The 24,614-nt window shown below is 34.1% G+C and overlaps 1 protein-coding gene across 3 annotated transcripts in view; it reads left to right on the top strand.

Annotated features, from left to right (window-relative positions):
• The window catches only part of BRINP3 (BMP/retinoic acid inducible neural specific 3), a gene marked incomplete at both ends in the record, with an annotated part of 403,154 nt that overhangs the window by 212,246 nt on the left and 166,294 nt on the right, over positions 1-24,614 (top strand). For all 3 annotated transcript variants that reach the window (XM_079696401.1, XM_079696400.1, XM_079696402.1), the window contains one exon: positions 2,126-2,316. In XM_079696401.1, coding sequence (XP_079552527.1) covers positions 2,126-2,316 — 191 coding nt within the window. The remainder of the gene's footprint in view (positions 1-2,125; positions 2,317-24,614) is intronic.

The following is a 24,614-nucleotide window of genomic DNA, read 5'->3' as shown; positions in this document are numbered from 1 at the left end:
ATATAGTTTAATATTTACCTATAAGATCTACCTTATTAAGTAGGTTGTGTCTATCTCTATCATTACATTTTTACCCCCACTGGGTCTATCTAGGTCTAGGAAGTGTGTGCTGGAGTCTTGTAATACTGGCAGTTTATGTATATTTTACCCTATATCTTCTGTATATTCTGCTTTATGACAAGTGCTGCAATTAAAGCAGTTTTGCAAGTTTTAGTCTTCAACACTATTCAGTCTATTTCATTTTCTCATTTAATAATTTTGTCCTGAAGAGATCATTAACTTTGCTTCTTTTTTTATTTACATTCACCAAGATATCATTATCATTTTGTTTTTAACCTTACTTAAGAAGATATATCTCTTGATCTCATAGTCTGTTAGGGCTGCTATAGCAAAATGCCACAGATAAGGTAGCTTATAAACTGCACAGTTCTGGGGGCTGGAAGTTTGAGATTAGAATGCCAGCATGGTTGGGTGAGGGCTCTCTTCCAGGTCACAGATTTTTCCTTGTATCTTCACATGGCGGAAGGGACAAGGAATCTCTTTGGAGCCTCCTTTACAAAGGAACTAATTCCATTCTTGACGGCTCTGCCCTCATGACCCAGACACCTCCCACAAGCCCCATCTCCTAATACCATCACCTTAAAAGGACAGAATTTCAACATATGAATTTTGGGAGACACAAACATTCAGACCATAGCACTTGCATGTGTCGTTGAGCTGCATTATAAATTCTTAGACTATCACAACGCTGTTCTTTCTGTCTCCATGTACAAGATGTTTGTTTGGGCACATGGGTGAATTTCTCAGATTCAGTGGTCTTTCTGAGAATGTATTCACTCACATTTCCACACCAGTTCATCCTCTCCTTTGGGGGTAAATTATTAGCGTGGATTATTTTTTCTATAGTATTTGACATATATATTCCCTTTTTGCTTTCAGATGTTCTCACCGAAAGCTGTTTATCATGTACATGACTTAACACTGTTGATAACTTGACCCACTCATTCATATTTTTGAGAGTTTTTTTTTTCCTTCAGCAATTCTAGTTAGTCTGCTTCATTTCCAGCTTGCATATTGATGTCCAAATACAAACTGAGAATGCAGCTTTCCGAAATAACATTGTTGACACCTTATTTCTGATACCAATTCACCTGATCTCTTGCAGAGAAGTATGAACTGTCACTTAGAATTGGCTGGTCAGTTAGGCTGTGGCATTTTAAAATTGGTATTATTTTTAATTTGGAGAAGAAATGCAAGCTATTCTTCTGCTAGAAAATCTTGTTTGGTCTTTTAGAAAACTGGCTTGACAAATTGTCAGTGGGCATAATGCCACCTAAACAGATGGGTTTCTGTAAGAATGAGAACAAGCTTCAAGTTTGACAATTATATGCTAGTTGAATATCTAAGAATCTGGAAGTCTGAGGATGGCAAGTTCTTAATGTTAGACTTGAATGGCATTGACACTTTTTTGTCAATATTCAAACATTGAAAATTGCAGCTTAATTGTAATTTGCTTTAAATTTCACCTTAGAGGATCCATTGTCAAGTACCTAAAGCTTCTCATGGAGGTTAGTGATTTCCATAGAGCTTATTAACACACAATATTTTAATGTTTAATGCCATGTGTAAGAAACCTCTGAATTTAATACATAAATATTTATATTACTATATATGCATGTATATGTTTTCTCTGCGTTTTAAAGGTACAATTGAAAACAGCTAATGTTTTGTAACATGCTTGGTCATGTTTCCATTTACCATGCTGATCTGTAGTAAAGGTTGAGTTTGTTTTACATATTTTCCTATCTTAATTTGCTTTGAGACCCAACGAGTGTTAGGTAAGCTAAATTGTATGAGAAAGTCAATAAAATCTAGAGAACGTGTTCTGCAAAAGCTTGCTGTTTAATATTTACGAAATATGTATTCACAACCATCAACATCCCGGGTACTTTTCTAGGTATATGGGAAATCTTTGTGAACAAAAGAAAAGTAAAACTCCCTGCCTGTTTGTTGTTTATCACTCTTTTGTTTCATTATGACTGTAATGTAGGCTTCCTCACCTGCAGGTAGTTGAAAAAATTGATTTGAAGTGGGAAATGGAATAATGTAAAATATTTTAATGCAGGAGAGGAGTCACTCACAATTTTTGTGGACAAGCGGAAGCTGAGCAAACGATCTGAAGGAAGTGATCCCAGCACCAACAGCTCCTCGGTCACTCTGGAGACGCTACATCAACTAGCTGCTTCCTATTTCATTGACAGGGACAGCACCCTTCGGAGACTTCACCACATTCAGATTGCATCCACTGCCATAAAGGTATGAGTATGTTTACCCTAGAATTATGTCATACCATTTTGTTCTCTGTCTCTAAAATCCATGTCTATATATGTTCATGTCTCACTGATTTAAACAATTGTGTCCTGAAAAATAATTTAATGTGTCCTTTTGCTTTAAGTGTTGCAGTACATTTAAGATGAAATTGTATATATTTTCATGTAATTTTGTTAACTTGATGATTGGGTCAAGGTGTTTCATGTCAGAACATTAATTGAAATACACTTGAGTAGTGTCAGTTTATCCTCGGGTACACAGACTCCCTCACAAAGTGTATGTAGATGAAACTTTGTTTTAATAACACTGATTTATTTTGTAAAACTTCATATTTTATTGTGTGCATTCCTGAGAAGGGGCTCTATTAGGTTCAAAGTGGGTCAGTGACACAAAAATCATTAAGTCTGGTCCAAGGAGTATTCCCTGGCCCCCATGTTTTTAAGACACAGTTAAGAAGTACAAGTATTTGTTTATAAGTTTCTAGAAGTCAAGATACACCATAATCTAGAACTACTGGATAAACTGTATGTTCACTAAAATCCTTTACCTTTGAAACAACTAAGGTTGACTTTACAAAAACTGAGAGCATGGGAGAATAAGATACCTTTAATTTTCAGAAGAAATGAAGGGAGAGAAAGAGAGAGAGACAGAGACAAAGAGAGAAAGGCAATGGTTTCCAAAACAGTAGATGTTTTGACATATTTCTCCTGCAGTTTAGATCAGCATGTTATTGTGTTTGGCCAGTGGCCACTGCAAAACTAACAGACCGAAGAGTTGGCACATGTGATAGTGTGATTCTGGACTAAGTTAATAAGAGCAAAATAAAACATAAAGAGCATTTCCGAGTGTTTCGAATGTAACATTTCATAATTAATGTAAAAAGCACTCATTAAATATATCATTTTATTGCTTTATGAGATTAAAATTAATGTGTGTATTTTTTTCAGTTAATTGAAAAGTTAGTATGTTGATATGTTGAGAATGCTAAGAAAAATTAGCCCAAGGTACATCTTTTGTCCAAGACTGTCCCAGAGAGAATAAAAGATGACATGAAAATATTTTTAGCTATATAGAGACACAGATGTAGAGAACAAACATATGGACACCAAGGGGGAAGCGGTGGGGGGTGAGGTGGGATGAACTGGGAGACTGGGATTGATGTATATACACTAATATGTATAAAATAGATAACTAATAAGAACCTGCTGTATAGCACAGGGAACTCCACTTCGGTGTATGGTAGAAACTAACACAATATTGTAAAACAAGTATACCCCAATAAAAAAAAAAGAAAGAAAATATCTTTAGCTTAAGGGTTACACAAACCATAACTGCCCATCTTCAATACTGCTAGTAGATGAGGTTAAGAAAAAGACTTCTGTAGATATAGATTATACAATTATAGTTAGTCTACTTCTGACTGTAGGACTTACGTTATATTGACTAATCAAGTGTATAAATAATATTTATGCTGAATAGATAGAATGTAGCCAGCATGAACACAGATGTTGTAGTTAATTTAAAAATGTTGTAAGGTAGGATAGTGTTGTAGGTATTTAGCTTGAGGTTGCTGAGAAGAAATAGGCTTTTTCAGAAATCAATTTCAATGATATAAACAGAAACTTAAAGTGTATTTTCTAATAGAAGACATCCTTGTAGTAAATATGTTTATTATACAGCTATTGATTTTTTTGCTCAGTGCCAAGTAGAATTATACAGTAGACTTTTTCTATACATACTGAGTAAGAAATATTCATTCACAGTTCATGTCAAAACTTAATGGATATTTGTACATACTCTTTTCTCCCACAAGAGAAGTATGTATCACAAAAGACACATGTTTTAATGGTGCAGGCTGTTGTGTACAGGCATTATTCTTAGACCCTGATGATACAACTGGAGATGATAAAGCTTCATGTGTGGTAGAAATGAGCCAGCCCTGAAGGGGAAGTGACTTTCATAAAAGAGTGATCTAAGAACAGCTCTGGGGAAGACAAAGGAGTAAACTGGAATGTGGGAGAGTGAACAGCCTCACCGTGAAAGGACTCCAGAAAATGCTGGAGCCCATTAGTCTTGGAAGGGAGTTCTAGAGCACATAATGGAAGTATTTTAAAGTGTGTGTAGTGGGGCTGGGAATAGGAAGGAAAAGTGGAACTTTAGATCAAGGAGAGGAAACAGAGAACAGTATGGGAATGATACAGAGATGGGTTGTAAAGAGAAGTACACATATCTTGTGCATAACTAAGGGGAAAAAAAAAGGGAATGAGGTATGTGTACTGGCAGCAACATGGCTAAGAAAATAATCCTGGAAGTACATAGGGCAGGCAAGGGTGAGGTAGTAGGGAGTGGGAAAGAGGGGAGGGAGATCAGACTTTTCAGGATTAAATTTAGGCCTGGATGGAGTTCTCACCTGAGGCAGTTATAGTCGTAAGTGACTAGTGATTATCTGGCCCAGGGTCAGCTGCAGCCTGGGCTACTGTGAAAGCTCCAGGAAAAATACTCCAGCAGGTCGACATGGCCCTTGAATTTCATGCACACTTTTATGCTCCTGTGTAATTTCCTGGGGAGAGTATCTTTTATTTTCCTTAGTTATCAAATGTATCCCTACACAGATAAAAGATGTCTCCCCACAATTATAAGATTTTAATTGCTTAGATGTGAGTTAACAGGGTAAGAGGGACTGAATGGTGAGGGTAGTGGGTGTGTAAACGGAATCCAAGGGCATTCAGCTACTGAAATCCTTTATATTTGAATAAATAACTCAATGCAAAGTGCTTCTGTAGATATTTGAAATCAAAAGCTTAACTTATTTACTAAATCTCTAAAGGTTCAGTGCATTGCTTTTATATTTTAAAGATTCACATGAAGGGTAGCAAGTCTACAATTTCTTTGATTAGATAAAAACACCTTGGGTTTTTAAGTGCCGTGTAGTGGGCATTTAATTTCTTGGAAAAATGTTGTATGAAGATGTCCCTTGATTCACAGAATTTAGGAGACAGTGTTTTGTTTAAAAATAAAGTCAAATAAAATCATTATCTGATAACAGCAAAAATATAATTAAATCTGCATAAGCATGCCTTCTTGTATCATGCTAATTCTTGCAAAAACACAAAAGAGTTGGACACATAGCGTTAACTGAGCCAGTTTCTAGAAAATGGAATAGAACAAATGGTTGTGTTTAACCTCTTCTAATTATGAATGTAAATTGAACTTTATTAACACATCTGTAAGCAAAAATGAATAGCTCAAATGCCCATAGAGCGTAATTAACTGCTATACTATTTCATAATGGCATTTATATCAAATATTATTTCTCAATATAATTATTAGTGCAAAAACATGTCAAGTATAATGTCTAGAATTGTCAGTTATTTTGAGAAGATTCAATTCAATTGACTCAAATTATCGAAAATAATCATACTAACATATTCTTTAGGTTTCTTTTGAAATAGTCAAATAAACTTTAATGTGTGATTGACAATGATGAGAAAATCAAAATATACATTTTGGGAAAAATCCAATCTATTACCTGATGTGGTATATGGATTTTCAAAAATTTCCTTAATACTTTAAGTTTTAAATATCAGATTACATGCAGTGAGTAAAAGTAAAATTTTTGTAACTGTTAAAAAATTTAAAAGAGCTAAGTTATTATTTTTCTAAAAGAAAAAATAACATACTGTATTGCTAGCATTTTTCTAATATAGAAAAATTATTTGAAAGATTTTTAAAATTATGGTGTTTAGAATTTTTTCCAACAAATTTAGGAAAATGCACAAACAATATGATAAAATTGACTTACAGGTCAGTATTTCAGCTAAAAATCTATCTCCAAGTGATGTTTTCGTGCTACATAGTTTACTTAAGGGTGTTGAAGGTGATGTTGAGAAGAGGCTCCACAACTTAGAGCTACATTTCTATTTCTGAAATTATAAAAATACATTAAATTAAAATTTCAAAATCTATTCATAAAATTAGGATATACCTTAGAATATTAGAATATTCAATGGAGAAAATACAGTCTCTTTGGCAAGTGGTGCTGGGAAAGCTGGACAACCACACATAAATCAATGAAGTTAGAACACTCCCTCACACCATACACAAAAATAAACTCAAAATGGCTTAAAGACTTAAATATAAGACATGACACCATAAAATTCCTAGAAGAGAACATAGGCACAACATACAGTGACATAAATCGTAGCAGTGTTGTCTTAAGCCAGTCTCCTAAGGCAATAGAAATAAAAGCAAAAACAAACAAACAAACAAAAACAAATTGGACCTAATGAAATATATAAACTTTTGCACAGCAAAGGAAACCATAAACAAAATAAAGACAACAAATGGACTGGGAGAAAATATCTGCAAACTATGAGACGGGCAAGGGTTTAATCTCCAAAATATGCAATCAACTCATACAACTCAAAAACAAACAAAACTAAACGAAACAAAAACCCAATCACAAAATGGGCAGAAGACCTAAATATACATTTCTCCAAAGAAGACATACAGATGGTCAACAGGCACATGAAAAGATGCTCAACATTGCTAATTATTAGAGAAATGCAAATCAAAACTACATTGAGGTATCACCTCACACCAGTCAGAATGGCCATCACCAAAAAGTCTACAAATAATAAATGCTGGAGAGGGTGTGGAGAAAAGGAAACCCTCTTGCACTGTTGGCAGTAATGTAAATTGGCTCAGCCACTTTGGAGAACAGTATGGAGATTCCTCAAAAAACTAAAAATAGAGTCGCCATATGATCCAGCAATCCTACTTCTGGGCGTATATCTGGAGGAAACTCTAACTCGAAAAGATGTGTGTACCCCAATGTTCATTGCAGCACTATTTACAATAGCCAAGACATGGAAGCAACCTAAATGTTCATCAACAGATGAATGGATAAAGAAGATGTGGTGTATATATATGATGGAATATTACTCAGCTATGAAAAATAATGAAATAATTCCATTTGCAGCAACATGGATGGACCTAGAGATTTTCATACTAAGTGAATTGAGCCATACAGAGGAAGACAAATATAATCTGATATCACTTGTTTGTGGAATCTAAAATATGATACAAAACAGAAAGAGACTCATGGATGTAGAAAACAAATATATGGTTACCAAAGGGGAAAGGAGTGGGGAGGGATAAATAAGGAGTTTGGCATTAGCAGATACAAACTACTACATGTAAAATATATAAACAACAAGGACCTACTGTATAGCACAGGGAACAAAAATAAATTTCAAAAGCTATTGATAAAATTAGGCCTGACAGTAATTTTCCAAGAAGCATTTTTGATATGTAAATTATTTGATTTGGGGTAATTTAAATTAGGAAAAGTTTACAATTAATTTTTAAATTTCTATATGTTCAAAAACTCTTAATTAAAGAAAACCCAGTAAGACAATTTACATGTAAATAATTCATAATAATTTGAGGTTTGATTTCATATATTACTTTTATTTTCAGGAAGGTCTCTCTTTTAAATAGCAAACTTTCTTAGGGTTTCAAAAGAATGTTTTAACTTATGTACACATAAAAGTATTTAATTATTTAGTACCAGCTGTACATTTAGCTTAGTACATTTAACAAGTTGGACAATTTTGATCAAGTTGACCACAAATCTATCTGAATTTTTTATTTATCTGCCCCAATTTTTTTAGTATAAAGGAATAATATATCATTCCATAATAATTAATATGTGTAAATTTAGTGTCATGATTAAATTCATGAAAGCAAAAAGTTCCAGAATAATATATATATAGTGGCTACCAAATGGTAAATTTGTAAAATAAAGTTAAGCTTTGTTGTTTAGATTAAATATTAATTATATAAATTAGGGAAAAAATTAAAGCTTCAATTTGTGGTATATTTTAGCATCTGTTTCATTCCATTCTTCTTTTTTCAGCTCTTTCCTAGTCAAAAATCTTATTTCCTGTGACAAAGCCTATACTGTTTGAGGCCATTATATTTCATTTGTTTTCTACTCTCTCACATCACAGTTGTCTTACTATCTTCACTCAAAATGCATCTTGTGTTTATCTTTCTTGTGACAAGTTATATATAATTATATTTTCTGTGTTATAACTGAGCACTGACTAAATTATTATCTCTTCCATATACAAAGAATATTTGACCTGAATAAGCCTGAAAAAAAACATCAAGCAAAGCAAATAATGTTAAATAAAATTTTAAATCTCTAAATAGTTGAAGTGCTTCTGACCAAGATGGATTAACAGGGACTGAATTTACCCTCCTACCTGACGATCAAAAACAGTGATAAAAGATATAAAAATAATGGTCTACCAGGCATTGAACAATAGGTAATAAAGGATGATGATTATGAGAAATGGACACAACTGAGGTGAGTGCTATGATTGCCCCAGCTTGCTGTCTTGAAAGAGTTTCCAGGATGTGGTTCAGGGAGAGAAAATCCAGGCAGAGACCAAAAAATTCCTTAAATTGAGGACAGAGGTCAGAGTTGAGAGACCTAGGTGTTTTTAGTAGTTGGACAGAACACCAAAGAGGAGAAAGCCTTGTAGAGAGAAAACCCCAGGAACCATAGGGGTTTGCCCTCAAATACTTAGCAGAATGCTGTTGAGTACATACATGTGACAAAATTACCTGACATTAGGGAAGAAAACTACACCATGGATTAGGATTAGAGAACAGTGTTTGGCACTCCCTCAGGGCCTAGAAAAGTGTTCCCATAGCCAGAAAGGAAATACTAATAATTCATGGAGCACTGCATGAAATGCTTAGAAATGGCAAGCTTCAGTGGTGGGGAATAATCAACCTTGATTAAGTTCTTCTCTGGACTCACCTCAAAAATTATAAAAAACAAGACCAACATGAATCAAACACTTTCCAAGAACTACACCCCAGAACAAAACTCAAGACTGCTTAAAGGGCTAATCATTCTTTAAATCCAGCATTACTCTGATATAAAAACAAAGTAAAATATTACAAGGAAATAAAACTATCAGTATATTTCATGTGTATATATACACATATTTTTAACAAAGTTTAAGCAATTTGAATCCAACAATAGATCAAAAGGATTACACATCAGGACTACTTGGGATTTATCCTAGAAGTTCAAGATGAGCAGTATTAAAAAATCAACCAATGTAATTTATTATATCAACAAAATACATGTAGATATAGATAGATAGATAGTATCTTCTCAGGGCTTGCAGAAAAATCTTTAGAAAAAATCTGACATATATTTCTTATTAAAAAAAAACTAGAAAGAGAAAAGAACTTCAACTTGATAAAGAGCGTATTTGCAAACCTGTGACTAGCATCATACTCAACAGTGAAAGAGTAAATGCTTTTTCATTTATGTTCAGGAATAAGACAAAGGTTTATGCTATCACTACTTTTATTGTAGTAGAATACTGCTAAACATTCTACTAATAATAGTACTAAACATTCTAGTAGTAACATTTTACTGTAAGTTCTAGACAGTGCAACCAAGCAATAAAAAGAAATCAGGCATTCAGATTTGAAAGGAAGAAGTAAAACTGTTTTTATTAGCAGAAGACACGTACCTATAGAAAATCCAGTGAAATAATTTTAAAAGGTAAAAGAAATAAAAAGGGAGTTGATCATTTGAAGGATGCAAGATTAATTTATGTGTAATTCTATGTATGTATATTTCTATGTGTATTTCTGTATATAAGCAACAATCAGAAGTTTAAATTAAAATCGATACCATATAAATTTGACAAAAGATTTAAAAGCTCTGTATACCGAAAACCCCAAAAGTACTTAAATTAAATCTAGTTGTTATTTTATTATTTCCATTCTGTTTTAAATACACACACAAAAAAATACATGTGTGTATCCCCATTCATATATGTAGATATCATCCATCAGTCCGTTCTTTCTGTTTCTCTCTCTCTCTCTCTCATTCTCTCTCTCTCTCTCTTTCTATTATATTATTGTCTTCTGACCATCATTTTTTTTCTGATGAGTAGTTAGTATTTATTGTAGTTTTTCTCTTGAATGTAATATTTCACTTCCCCTGACTGATTTTCACACTTTCTCTTTGTTTTGAACTTTCAGCAGATTGACTGTAATATGCCTTGGTGTGGTTTTCTTCCCATTTATCCTTCTGGGATGTCTCCTCTGGGACTCTGATGCTAGACTGTTTGATATCATCCTTAAAATCTTGTACTATCTATATTATGTTCCCATTCTTTTTCTCCTTGCTTTTCAGTTTTATTAATTTCTAATGACTTGTCTTTAGTTAATTCATTTTTTCCTTATTTGTCCAGTGTAATGTAAAGCCAATTAAATAAATTCTTCCTTTATGATATGTTTTTCTTTTCTACCATTTATATTTGTTTATTTTTTATAGTTTCTGTCTTCTGAAATTCCCCATTTGTTTATTTATATTGTCTAACTTTTCTACTAGATATTTTAACATAGTCATTAGTATTATTTAAAAATTTCTGTCTGGTGATTCAACCTTATTCATTTCTGAGTCTGCTTCCCTTGACTATTGCCTGTCTTGCCCTTTGAGTTCACATTTTCATGCTTTTTCACATATTATTGTTATTGCCAAACATCGTTTGTAAAAAAGAGCAAAAAGACAGACAAAAAAAGACACTGAAGCAAATAATATTTCCACTGAAAATAAGCATACCCCTTCCTCTGTTAGGCTGCTATTATGTGAGGCTGAGTCAGTCTAACCTGGAATTGAGGTAGACCTGTGCTTTCTTCAAAATTTAACTTGGTTTATTGACTTCTGGCTTAAAACAGTTTGAAGACAGCATCAGCACTTTCCTTTTAGAAGGGCTAAGTATCTGGCCAAGAGTGAGATTCAGGAAATTACCACATCTTCACAACCCAGCTGCCAACTTTCTAAATCATGGGGAAACTCTGCATGAAGGCTTGGCTGCCAATCTCCTGTAGAATTAATCTTTGGTTTTTAGTCTTGCCCTCTCTTTCTACACACTGAGGGATCACTGTCCTCCTTGCTGCCATGTCTCTAGCATTTGGAAGGCCAGTGCCTGGTACTTGGTAGAAGCTGGAAATGCTTCAAAGGCATCTTTCCCAGCTCTTCTTCCCATTTTGTGCCCTGAACTTGGTGAAAGCCAAAAGCACATTGGAGGGTTTCTCCCAAAGCCTTGTACTTGCCGAAAGCCCAGGTGCTTCAGAGAGTATTTCTCTCAGCTCTGCTGTTTTGCACGTAACCTCCCATGTGCTGTATTCATGTACTCTCTAAAGGCTAATGGCAGCAATTTACTGGGTGGGTGTATACTCACTTTGGTACTTCCTGGTATTTTAATCCATCATATCAGGACTGACACAGCCATTAAACATTCTTTCTAGTTTCCCTTTACCTTATCCATGGCAGATTTATCCTCCTCCCTCTCTGCCAGAGATGAGAACAGGCTGGTGTTCCTTTCCTCCCAGAAAGAGCTAGTGATTTTCTGGACTTTAGTTCATTTACAGCATCCACTGTACTCTTATAGTTAAACCAAGAAACTTTGAATGTGAGTTTATCTGACTTATTTTCATTGTTAGGGTGAGAATGATGGCCTCTTGTGATTTTCTACATTCTCGCTAGAGTTGGAAGTCCTTACTTTTAGCCTCTGCTATTTCATTCCTATTTCTCTGAATCCCAAGTTAACTATATAAATTTGTTCAAAACACTATATTGGATCACATCAGTTTTTTTTTCTCATGTAAGGTCATAGAAACTTCCTGGAGATTATTAAGACACTCCAGGTTTTTATTTTATACTCCGTAACATTTCTAGCATTATTCCTGTTGAAGTGCATGAGCTCTAGCATCGTACACTTTTTCCCCCCTTAGAGACTTTAGAACCAATTAAGAAATACTCATAGAAATCACCAAGACTGAAGTTAAAGTATAAGCTCTATTTCAAGGCATCATGGAAATGTGCAGACACAACAGGCTTCTGAACAGTTCACTCCCAATTAAACTTAAATAACTAGCACTCTCCCTCGGGGTAGAGCCTACTCCTATAAGCTTGACCCATGAAAAAATAGACATGATTATAACTCCTCTGATGGATCTATGCAAGTGGTATTTCAGAACGAGCAGAGTAGAGCATGCATAATCCCATCCTTCAATATCACTAATCAGGTGTTCTTTTGTCTTTGATGGAAGTTATTGAATGTAGGAGGGAGTTGGGCTAAGAGAACTCATGAAGGGTACCCTAGTAAAATTCCTGTGAATGAAACATTAGGCAAAATAAAATACAGTTTCTCCTCTAGTAACATCCAGGGAATCCTTCTTAGATTGATATAACCAGTGTCTCAAGATTTTCAGAGTAACACTGTATACATAGTGACCACTGTTCTTATTACTATATTGTTATCTAAATAAGTCTGTTTTATTGCCTAGTATATTATCTCCTCCATGAAAAGCAAAATTATTTTTAAAAACATAATAAATGTTGATCACAATCATCCTGTCTTCAACCAGGAAAACAAGGCTCTTTTGATTTTGTTTTGTTTTGTTTCAAAATAGCTATTGATATTAGATCACTAAATTTATGCAACTCTTTGTCATGTAACCTTTACTTTGAGATTGATGGCATAATTCAGTAGCATTGTGTCAGGGATCATGTCTATTTTCCAGAACTCTGAGTGGGATTGTTAGAAAGAGTGATCCGGAACAAAGACTCTCAAGAGCAATACTCTAAATCAATAAACTCGAACTCCATTTCTTCCTACATATAAATTAATCTTGAAGTTTCCAAAGGAATATAAAAGAGTAAATGTCAAGTGATATCCCCAGTAAAGGGTTCTATATTTGAGCTCCCTCCATGCTCTGTCTCCTGCCCTAACTTCGTGTGTGTGTGTGTGTGTGTGTGTGTGTGTGTGTTTGACTGGCAGCATGTATTAGGAGAGATCTGAAATCTTAACTGATACTCTTCCAGATTCCAGTTTCCTTATGCCAGTCAAGCCAGCCTGACCTACAAAACCCAAACTGCCCAAGAATATTGAAAGAAAAATCAGTATGCACATATGAATACTCCTGCAAAAATTAAAATACATTGTTAAAATATATATAGAAAAAAATTGGAAAATGTTCACAAGGCTAGCTTGAATATTTGTCCATTTCACAAAAAGAACCTTGGTTTATTTATTTCATATATATTTCTGGTTTTAAAGGAAGATGTGAATTATATTACTAATGGGATCACATTTAGGAAATACAGGCTGTAAATCTTCCTTGAACTTCTTCCTAATTTAGTGTGTTAAATTGTAAAGGTACAACTACATTATAATACCATGTGGTGTGATCTGATGTAAACTGACATTTAATGTTCATTTAAAAATTACCTTTACTGAGATATAATTCATTTACCATACAATTCACACACTTAAAGTGTCCAATTTAGTGTTTTTAGTATATTCACAGATATGTAAAAACATCATCACAGTAAAATTAAAACATTTCATCATCTTACAAAACAACCCAAAACCCTTTAGCTACAATTCCCCTATTCCTACCCATCTACATCCAGCCCTAAGTAACCACTAATCTACTTTCTGTCTCTATAGATTTCCCTATTCTGGCTTTTCATATGAATAGTTTCATATAATATGTGGTCTTTTGTAACTGTCTTTCAAGATACTCTTTTCAAGATTCATCCAAGTTGTTGCACGAATTAGTCCTTTTTCCCTTTTTATGGCTGAATAATATTCCATTGTATGAATAATAACACACAGTTTATCCATTCATCTACTGATGGACGTTTGGATTGTTTCCACTTTTTACTACTATTAATAATGCTGCTATAAACGTTTATGTATGAGTTTTTATATGGACATATGTTTACATTTTTCTTAGATATATATATAGGAGTAAAATTGCTAGGTCATGTCATAACTCTAACTTAGGAACTGCCACAGTGTTTCCAAAGCTGCTGCACCATTTTACTTCCCACTATAATGTATGAGGATTCTGGTTTCTTCACTATCTTTCAAATACTTGTTATTATCTGACTCTTTGATTCTAGCCCTACTAATGGGTATGAAGTGGTATCTCTTTGTGGTTTTGATTTTCATTTCCCAGATGACATCACTGAACATCTTTCACAGGTCTTTTGGTCATTTATATATCTTCCTTATATAAATGTCTATTTGGATCCTTTGCTCATTTTTTTTTTTTTTTTTTTTTTTTTTGCGGTACACGGGCCTCTCACTGTTGAGGCCTCTCCCGTTGCGGAGCACAGGCTCCGGACGCGCAGGCTCAGCGGCCATGGCTCACGGGCCCAGCCGCTCCGCGGCATGTGGGATCCTCCTGGACCGGGGCACGAACCCGTGTCCCCTGCATCGGCAGGCGGACTCTCAACCACTGCGCCACCAGGGAAGCCCGGATCCTTTGCTCATTTTTTAATTGGGTTCTTAATCTTTTTTTTTTATAATTATTGAGTCACAAGAGTTCTTTATATATTCTTTGTACAGTTCCCATATTAACTATATAATTTGCAAATATTTTCTGTCATTCTGTGGGTGGTCTTTTCACTTTCTTGATGATGTCCTTTGAAGCACAAAAGTTTCTTAATTTTGAGTAAGTCCAGTTTACCTATTTTTTTTCTTTTGTTGCTTGTGATTTAGGTATTACATCTAAAAATCTTTTGCCAAACCCAAGGTCTAAAAAATTTACTTATATGTTTTCGGAGGTAAGAGTTTAACTTCATTCTATCTCTGTGGCTGTCCAGTTGTCCCAGCACTGCTGCTTGAAAAGTCTGTTCTTTCCCCATTGAGTGGTTTTGGCATCCTTGTCAAAATCACTTGATCACAGATATATGGGTTTATTTCAAGACTCTCAATTTGATTTCATTGATCTATACATTTATCCTTGTGCCAAAACCACACAGTGTCTTAAATACCATTGCTTTGTGGTAATTTTTAATATAAGGGAGTATGAGTGTCCCTACTTAGTTGTCCTTTTTTAGGGCTGATTTGATTATTCCAATTCCCAATTTCTTTCAACAACATTTTGTAGTTTCCAGAGTACAGTTTTTGAACTTATTTTGTTAAATTTGCTCAAGATTTTCTTCCTTTTCATGCTATTGTGAATGAAATTTTTTTCAAATTTTGTTTTTAGATTGTTCATAGGAATTATATTAGTCAGGGTTTCTTAGAGAAACAACCAGTAGAAGATATATATCTCTATATCTATATATCCATATCTACATCTATATCTATCTATCTATCTATCTATCTATGTATCTAGAGAGCAATTGGCTCACATGATTATAGAGGCTAAAAAGTCTCATGATCTGGCCTCTGCTGGTATAGTTTATGTTTAAGCCTGAAAGCTTGAGAACCAGGGAAGACAATGGTGTAAGTCCAGTCTAAGTTCAAAGGCCCAATCAACAGGGAAACTGATGATGTAAGTTCCAGTCTGAGTTCAGGAGAAGACATACATCACAGCTCCACAGTCAAACAGAGAGCAAGTTATTTCTTTGCATTTTTTTTTTCCCTATCAGGCCCTCAGTGGATTGGATGATGCCCACCCATACTGGGAAGGGCAGTCAGTGTTACTCAGTTTACCCTTATGCTCATCTCATCCAGAAACACCTTCACAGACACACCCAGAAATAATGTTCAGGCAAATGTTTGAACACACTGTATCCTGATCAAGGTGACACATAAAATTAATTATCACAGTAAGTGTATAAAAATACAATGAAGTTTTAAATTGATACTGTATCCTGAAATCTTGCTGAATTTGTCAGTTTATTTTTTAGTGGATTCCATGCAATTGTTTATATATAAGGTCATGTCATCTTCAAATAGAGATAATTTTACTTCTTTTTCTTCCCAATGGATATGCTTTTTATTTCTTTTTCTTGCCTAATTGCCCTGGCTGGAAGGTCTCTTATAATGATGGATAGAGGTAATGAGAACAAATATCCTTATTTTTTCCTGATTAAGGAAGACAGCATCCTTTCTTTTACCATTAAGTATGACATTAGCTGTGGGTTTTTTCTTAGATGTTCTTTCACATGTGGAGGAAGTTCCTTTCGATTCATAGTTTGATGAATGATTTTATGATGAAAAGTGTTGATCTTGCCAAATGCTTTTTCTGTGTCTAATGAGGTGAGCATATGCTTTTCACTTATTAAATTGTGATATGATGTATTACATTAATTAATTTTTGGATGTTGAACCAACCTTGTGTTGAGCGTTTTTACACCCATATTTGTAGGAGATATTGGTCTGTTGTTATCTTGTGATTTTCTTTGTTTTATTATCAGAGTAATACTGGCTTTATAAAAGGAGTTGGGAAATGTCTCTCTTTTATTCTATGAAGTGGTTTGTGAAGAATTGGTTTTAAGTATTCTTTAAGTGGTTGGTAAAATTGAGTGATGAAGCCATTTGGGCCTGCACTTTCTTTTTGTGGGTTGTTTGATGACTACTCAATATCTTTACTTGTTACAGGTCTATTTACATAGTTTATTTCTTCTTGAGTCAGTTTTGGTAGTTTGTGTCTTTCTAGGAATGTTTCCTTTTATTCTAAATTATCTAATTTATTGTTGTACAATGGTTCACAGTGTTCTTTTAAAATCCTTTTTATTTCTGTAATATAAATAGTAATGTCCTTTGTTAAGTCTTCATTCTAGTTACTTGATTCTTCTGTTTTTTATCTTGGTCAATCTACCTAAATGCTTGTCAATTTTTTTGATTTTTTCCACAGGCCCAGCTTTTGAATTCACTGATTTTCTTAACTATTTTTTTTTATTCTCTAGTTTATTAATTTCCACTTCAATCTTTATTATTTCCTTCTTTCGGCTTGCTTTGGGTTTTGTTTGTTCTTTTTTCTCCAGGGCCTTCTTTCTTGTTATAGGCATTTACAACTATATATTTCTCCTTGTCTTTTACCGTCAGCTTTGTTATTATGATGTGTCAGTTTGTGGATCTCTTTGTGCTTACATTACTTAGAGTTTGTTGAGCTTCCTGGATATGTAGGTTATTGGTTTTTCAATAAACTTGAGAAGTTATTGCCATTATTTTTTCAACTATTTTCCTACTCCTTTCCTCTCTTTCTGTGTATGTAGATACACTCAAAGTGTTCTACATTTCTCTGAGGCTCTGTTGTGTGTGTGTGTGTGTGTGTTTGTGTGTGTGTGTTTTATTCTTTCTTCTCTGTGTTCTCAGGCCTACATAATATCTATTGATCTGTCTTCAATTTTACTACTTCTTAGCTTTTCCAGTTCAAACCTACTGTTGATTCCCTCTGGTGATTTTTTTTTTTTTAATTCAGTTATTGTACTTTTCAACTCCAGAATTGTTTTTATAATTTACATCTCTTTATCAATATTTCCTATTGGATGTGACAGTGACTTTCCTTTGCTACTTTAGTCTTGCTTTCCTTTGGTTCTGTGGATATTTATAATGTCTATTTTGAAGGTTTTTTTCTGTTAAATACAACATCTGGTTGCTCTCACAAGTAATTTGTATTCTTGCTTCTTTTCCAGCGTACAGATAATAATTTCCTATTTCTTTTCATGACTCATACATTTTGGTTGGTAATGTAACAGGACAGTTTAGATAATACACATAGCAACTCTGGGTACTGTTCTCTAGTAATCTGAACATCCTAAAAATAACCAATTTAATAATTAATAACCAATATAAATTATTGAATAACTCTTATAATGACTGGTGAACAATTCTAATAGCTTAAGAATGAGACATATATATACATATAAGTGTATATTAGTGTAAATTATATAAAAATATATTTTTATATTATATAAAAATATATACTATATATTTATATAAAATAGACTATATTATAAGAAAATAGACTCTATATTATATAAAAATAATATATTTCAAGACCTCCTCTTGCCCTCCTATGATCACACCTCAATATTTGTTACCATTCAAACTTCCAGTAGCATAAAAGTGTATAAAACTTAGCATAAAACTTAAGACATAGACTGGGGAAAGAACTGGATTTTCAGAAAATTGCTAGATAATTAAAAACAAGTCTCCTGCAGGATGCTGCTTTCTAAATCCCATGACACCTAGATGAATTAATACACTCAACTTCTCCTTGACTCAGGTTCATTGTCTATAGAATGAGGATCATATAGATTTGTTGTGAGGGTCAAATGGATTAATATTTGAAAGGCTCTTAGAAAAGTGCCTAGCATGTAAAAGTGCTATAAAGTGTTAGCTGTAATTATTTAACATGTAGTTATCGAGCTTGTGTAATATTCAAAGAAGTAGCTTATTTATCTTCTGATCTCTCCACCCAGAGCTCAGTACAAGATAGGAGCTCAATAAACGCTAATTGAAATTAAATGAACCTAACTCAGCATGAGCAGAATTGATGATGTAGCAGTCAGAAACTGCAGCAACCCCAGAGTTTCAGATTGCTAAAATTAGGTAAGTGGTTGCAACTATAGCATGGATGCTGAAACAGCTTTGACAGGTTTTACAGGAATCCCCGATACTCTTTTATCTTTCAGCATCCTCATATACCTTCTGCCTCTGAGTAGCAGAATAACAGCTCTTCTAATAAGCAGAAAGAAAATTCAAAACCCTCTTTTGAAAATACCTTATTTTTTAATAAGAACATAAAATTACTCTTTTCCTTTGTTATAATTCTGTATATTCTACTTCCTGTTCTCCAAAGCATCAAGACCACAGCACTGCTAAACTAGGAAATCCCATCTCTGTAAATAACACATGAAGCTCTTTGGCAGAATCTCCTGGTCTATGAAATGCTGGCAGCACTAAGCATGGAACACATGCAGAACTGTACTTGGTGACTGACCATTTTGTTGAATTTGTGCAAGACCAACTGCCAGTAATAAAGGTGCTTAGAAGGGAAAAATCGGCTTCCTTAACTAAGTACAGATTGACTATCTGTTGAATCCTTTTTACAGTATATCTGACTACCCTTGTGTGGAGAAACTTGTGTTCTCTCATTCATTGAGCGAATAGGAATTTGTTTTCTTCAAAATTATCTTTTAATGAACTGTTAGTGTATGAATACAAAAAAAAAAAAAAACTAGGTTGGTTTTCTTACATTTGATAACAGCTCTGGGAAGTAAAATAAGAAACTGTTAGTTGCAATGGGAATGAATATGCATTGTTTCTGAGTTATCTGGGTTTTTAAAATTTGTTTATTTTTAATTAAGAATTTATTTTTAGAGAAAGTTTAGGTTTACAATACAACTAAGGGGAACAGATGTTTCTCATGCACCCCCTGCCTTCACATATGCACAGCCTCGTCCATTATCAACATCTGCCACCAGATGGTACATTTGTTACAACTGATGAGCCTGTATTGACACCTCGTAATGACCCAAAGCCCGCAGGTTACATTATGTCTCATTCTTGGTGTTGCACATTCTATGGGTTTGGATAAATGTGTAATGACATGCATCTATTATTACAGTATCACACACACAGTATTTTCACTGCCTTCAAATTCTTTGTGCTCCACCAACTCATCCCTTCCCTCCTCCCCCTACTGGCAACCACTGATCTTGTTCCTGTCTCTATTCAAAAAGATAACCACTAAATATCATATTAAGTTAAATGACATAAAAATAATTTTATTCCACCTCCCATATTGTTCTGAATTTGATGCATCTACCTGTCAACAGATGGTAACCAGCCACTGTTAGACATTACACGTTTTTCTCAATTTCTTCTATTACATTCCCAGGGATAGGGTCAAATAATTAAGAGTGATAGATCCTGTTGTTTACTTTTTCTCTACATATTTTTATATATTCCCTTTTTATATATTCCCTGGTTTAGTATGGCACATCATGTCAGAAAGAGCCAAGGGAATAGAGCCGTGAGGAGGCCTGATTCTGCAGCCACAGCCCCCTGGGTTGGAGCCCCAACTCCACTATCTACTGATTGTATGATTTGCTCAAGTTAACTGTCTTCTCTATCAGTTTAACCATCTGTAAAAGGGAGATAATAATAGCACTTAGATTATCTGGCTGTCATGGAGATTAAAAGAGTTAATATATTTAAGGTACTTACACCAGTGCCTCACACCTATTAAGTGCTATATAAATGTAAATTTTTAAAATTATGCCCATGGTTAGAAGATGAAGCAGATAAACAGAGGACTCAGGAACAAGCTCTAATACAGAAAAACAATTTGAAATAGAGAAGAAATAAGTCAGGATCCCTTGACCCTTTTCAAAAGAAGTCAGTTATTAAAGAGGGAACCAAATCAAGGGGTAGAAAAGGGCAGATTACTAATTAGAACTAAGCTACAATGCAGCAGTCCTCTATTGGAATTTTTGAAAACTCACTACACCTGAGATGAAGGCTAGGCTTTCTGATGAATTTATGTACATCCACTCAAAGTCACAGTAAGGCTGTTGGGGAAAAGGGTTTGTAGAACATTCCAAAATTCTCCTTTCCAAGTTTCAGGGAATAAGCAGAATTTTAGAGCTTCCAAATCTAGACAGCCTTCTTTTCATGAGTGGTCAAGTTCAACTTTTGCCTAGTTTATCATTAATTATGGGTAATAAGATTAATTAGGTCTAGATGTTCTTGACTTGCTTTTTATCCTATAACAAAGTGATTATTTTTCATGACTAAAGGAGGTGATAGAAAATTTGATATGTCCTCTCTGAAATTATAGCAATTTTTGACTGGTTGATAAAATGAGAAAATCCTAGGAAAGATCATCTTCAAAATAAACCTTTTCACAGAGAATAAGAAACTTAAATATTTGTAGCTTTATAGAAAAGTAAAAGGTATGAAGTATAGTATAAAGGAATAAATGACCTATATACCAGTTACTATCAGTTTAACTCAATATAAGGAGGATGTTGCTACTAAATAATTGTGAATTTGAGATACATTTTTACTAATAGAAGTATTGACATTCAATAAGTTATGTCAAAGAAGATCATCTGTTTTATGTATTTTATATTTTATCAACCATCAACACTATGTCAGCATCACCTAAATATGTACTGCCATTCCCATCTCCAAACCCAAGGTCCCTCTAATTTTTTCAGTAACCTAAAATGTTTTCCTCTGTTTATCACATTTTTATCAAATTCTAAATGACTACAAATGAGTCATTTGTATGCTATTCTCTCTGTTTATTCTCTGTATTTAATCAGTCTATGAGTACTGCAACTTTCTCTGGTTTCCATCCCTTCCTTTCCATTCATTATGGGAATCTAGTTGAGACACTTCCCATTGTAAACCTTCCCAGCTGTTCTCCCTTACCTTGTCTTATTACCTTTCTAATGCAGCCTGCATAATATCTCAAGATAAATCCTCCACAATACTTTCTTGAACCATACTACAAAGTTGTTCAACACTTGGAGGACTTATTTCCTGTTACATCTAAGGCTCCATAGGGAGTAGCCTCTGGATTTGAATGATGCAGTGCTTTTGACTGTTTCCTATTCAGCCATTTCATCACTGACTAGAGTAACAATATAAAGGACAAGCTGAACAAATTGGTGGAAACTGGAAAGGAAATGAATAGAGATCCGAAACCATCTCAGTGAGCCAGAGTGCAAATGATTGTGAAAACATGGCATGTCATTGATAGAAATGTAAAGTTAAAGAAAGATATTGCATTTTTCTTCTGTAGTATTCTAAAATTTAATATATTATTTTCCTACCTTAAAAGTTTAACACTTTTTCCCAGGGAATTGAAGAAGACTAAGCTAGGTTTAAAAAGGAATTTGTGATGTGATATATAATACCAAATTTATTTTAAGCCACATGATAACAGATATTTTTCCTATCACACTGCTTAAGAGGATCTCAAAGTTTAAGTGATCAAAACTCACTCAAGAATGTGCTGGGCAAAGAATTTATATTTCAGATTGCTGCATTTTCCTCCAGCTGGATTGTAAAAGGTTGAGGTTAAATTACTTTTACATTTTAAAGTGCACTTTAAAGTGCATTAACTTCCTAACATTTCTGCCCTGAAATGCTACACTAATTTGATATTTGTCCTATATCTCTTTTTCTATCTAATCTAGACAGAAATCTGAGTTGACCTTAATTGTATTTTCTTTACTTTTAATCTACAATCCTCTTTTAGCAATCTTTGGACACATAAATGGAAAATTTTGTCATTTTAAAAATGATTAGATATTTTCTTTTAAATTTAGAGGTTTCTTTGAGAAATGTAATAATCCTGTCAAGTTTAAAATATATAGCATTAGTCATTTGTGACTTACGTAAGTAGAAAAGGTTGGATCCTATCTTAGTTAGGTGCATGAAAAATGTACTCTCACCTTCACATAACTCAGAAATGGCTAAAGCAATTTAGTTCAAACTCTCAAACAAGTTCACTTTTGGTCCAAGATAAAGTTTGAAAAATCTCATCCAAAATGGAATCATGCCCAGAGAAAATTATGACCTAAAAAGGAGATTAAAATTTTAAATTATTTCTTTTATTTTGTATGTATGAATATTTTGTATGTATGAATACATACAATTTTTAGTTACTTTAAAACCTTTTATTTTCTTGATTCTTATTTTGATAGAAATCAGTTGCTAGTTTTTAAATTTGAAGCATCTAATAATTATTATTTATTTATTTTTTTTGCGGTATGCGGGCCTCTCACTGTTGTGGCCTCTCCCGTTGCGGAGCACAGGCTCTGGACGTGCAGGCTCAGTGGCCGTGGCTCACGGGCCTAGCTGCTCCGTGGCATGTGGGATCCTCCCGGACTGGGGCACGAACCCGCGTCCCCTGCATCGGCAGGCAGACTCTCAACCACTGCGCCACCAGGGAAGCCCTAAATTTTTATTTTAATAAGATTAATTAAAACAATTTCTCTTAGTTGAATAAATAGATTTGGAAATTAAAGCAACACATATACATAATATATGATCCTGTCATTGCTAGGTATAGTGTTCAGTGCCCTATATCAGTGTAAGATTGTCCAGACGTTTGCAAATTACCCAGTTAACTTGCTTATTTGATTAATGTTCATTTAAGATCTGTGATGTACTCAACACTGCTAGGTACTAGGACTAAATAAATTAAAATATGATTTTTAGCCTTGACATATTTAGTCTGGGGAGGCAGATATCTGGACAGAGAAAGACAATATGGCAAAAATAAATTTACTGCAAAGACACTCATTGATTCTTGTCTGAGAGAATTGATAAGAATGCTCAGAAATATCTGATCTGGGTTTTGAAGGATAAATAGTAGGGCGGTATCATGGAAAGTTAAATCCAGACAGAAGACAAAAGCTTTAAAATGTGAAAGAATATGGCATGCTAAAGAATATGGAGAATTTCAGCGTGTCTGAAGAAGTCTGCAACTGATTTGTGAAGAGCAGTGTTTAGCAAAGTTATAATGACATAAATCAAGTTTTTTTTTTCTTTCCCAGTTCTTTACCCATGCCTTTAGCTTTTCCCAATTATTTACCCATGCTTTTAGCAAACCGTTTGCCAAATGAGTTTGTAATTTTTCTGATGATGTCTAGGGAACATTTTTTCTGTCCCTTTAATATTATCCTTAGTCATGTGATTTTGGTCAATAGAAAGTTACTGGACATGACACACAGGTTCGAAATGTATTTTTGTGGTTAAGTTTCTGTTTTTGTGCTTCCATCATTGTTATGTGAGAGATTTTCTCTAGAAAATCACTATCTGTTTAGCCTGGGACCTAGAATGAACACTTGTAGAACAGACCTGAGCTCACTGCACGGCCAGGAGCTCAATGTTAGCCTGACCAAGCCATTGTAGCAGACACTCAAACCACTGAGAATAAATCAAAATAAAGCAGTTTTTAGCACCAGCTCATTGAGTGTAGAACTACTTCCAGGTAGTTACAAAAATGTGTGAAGAAAGCAAGAAGCCAGTTGGGGGTCTGTAGCAATCTTTTTACATGTCAATAATTTTGTTGTTGTTACATGAAAAATTTATCAACATTATAACTCAGAAACATAATGGAGAGCTTATCAGATTAGAAAAGTCTAATGGCATATAAATAAGTTAGGATGTTATTGCAGTAAGTAATGGAAGAGAGGATAAAAGGCTTAACTCATGCAGTAGCAGTAGAGAAACATGTGGGTTTGGGAAAATAGAATTTGCATTATTGCATACTAACCAGTGTTAGGCATACAGGGGAAGAAGCTAGAGAAGATAAAAGTGGATTTAAGCCTGAGAGAATTGGTGGATATGGTGCTTCCATTAATTTGATAAGGCATGACAGAAGACAGGTTTTATAGATAGAGATAGTAAGTTCAGTTTGTGACACAAAATTTGTGAGGTATTAGTGAAAATCCAAATGGC

Source organism: Hyperoodon ampullatus, assembly GCF_949752795.1.
Source record: "Hyperoodon ampullatus genome assembly, chromosome: 2".
NCBI classification, from domain to species: Eukaryota; Metazoa; Chordata; class Mammalia; order Artiodactyla; family Ziphiidae; genus Hyperoodon; species Hyperoodon ampullatus.
This window is presented reverse-complemented; position numbering and strand designations above follow the sequence as displayed.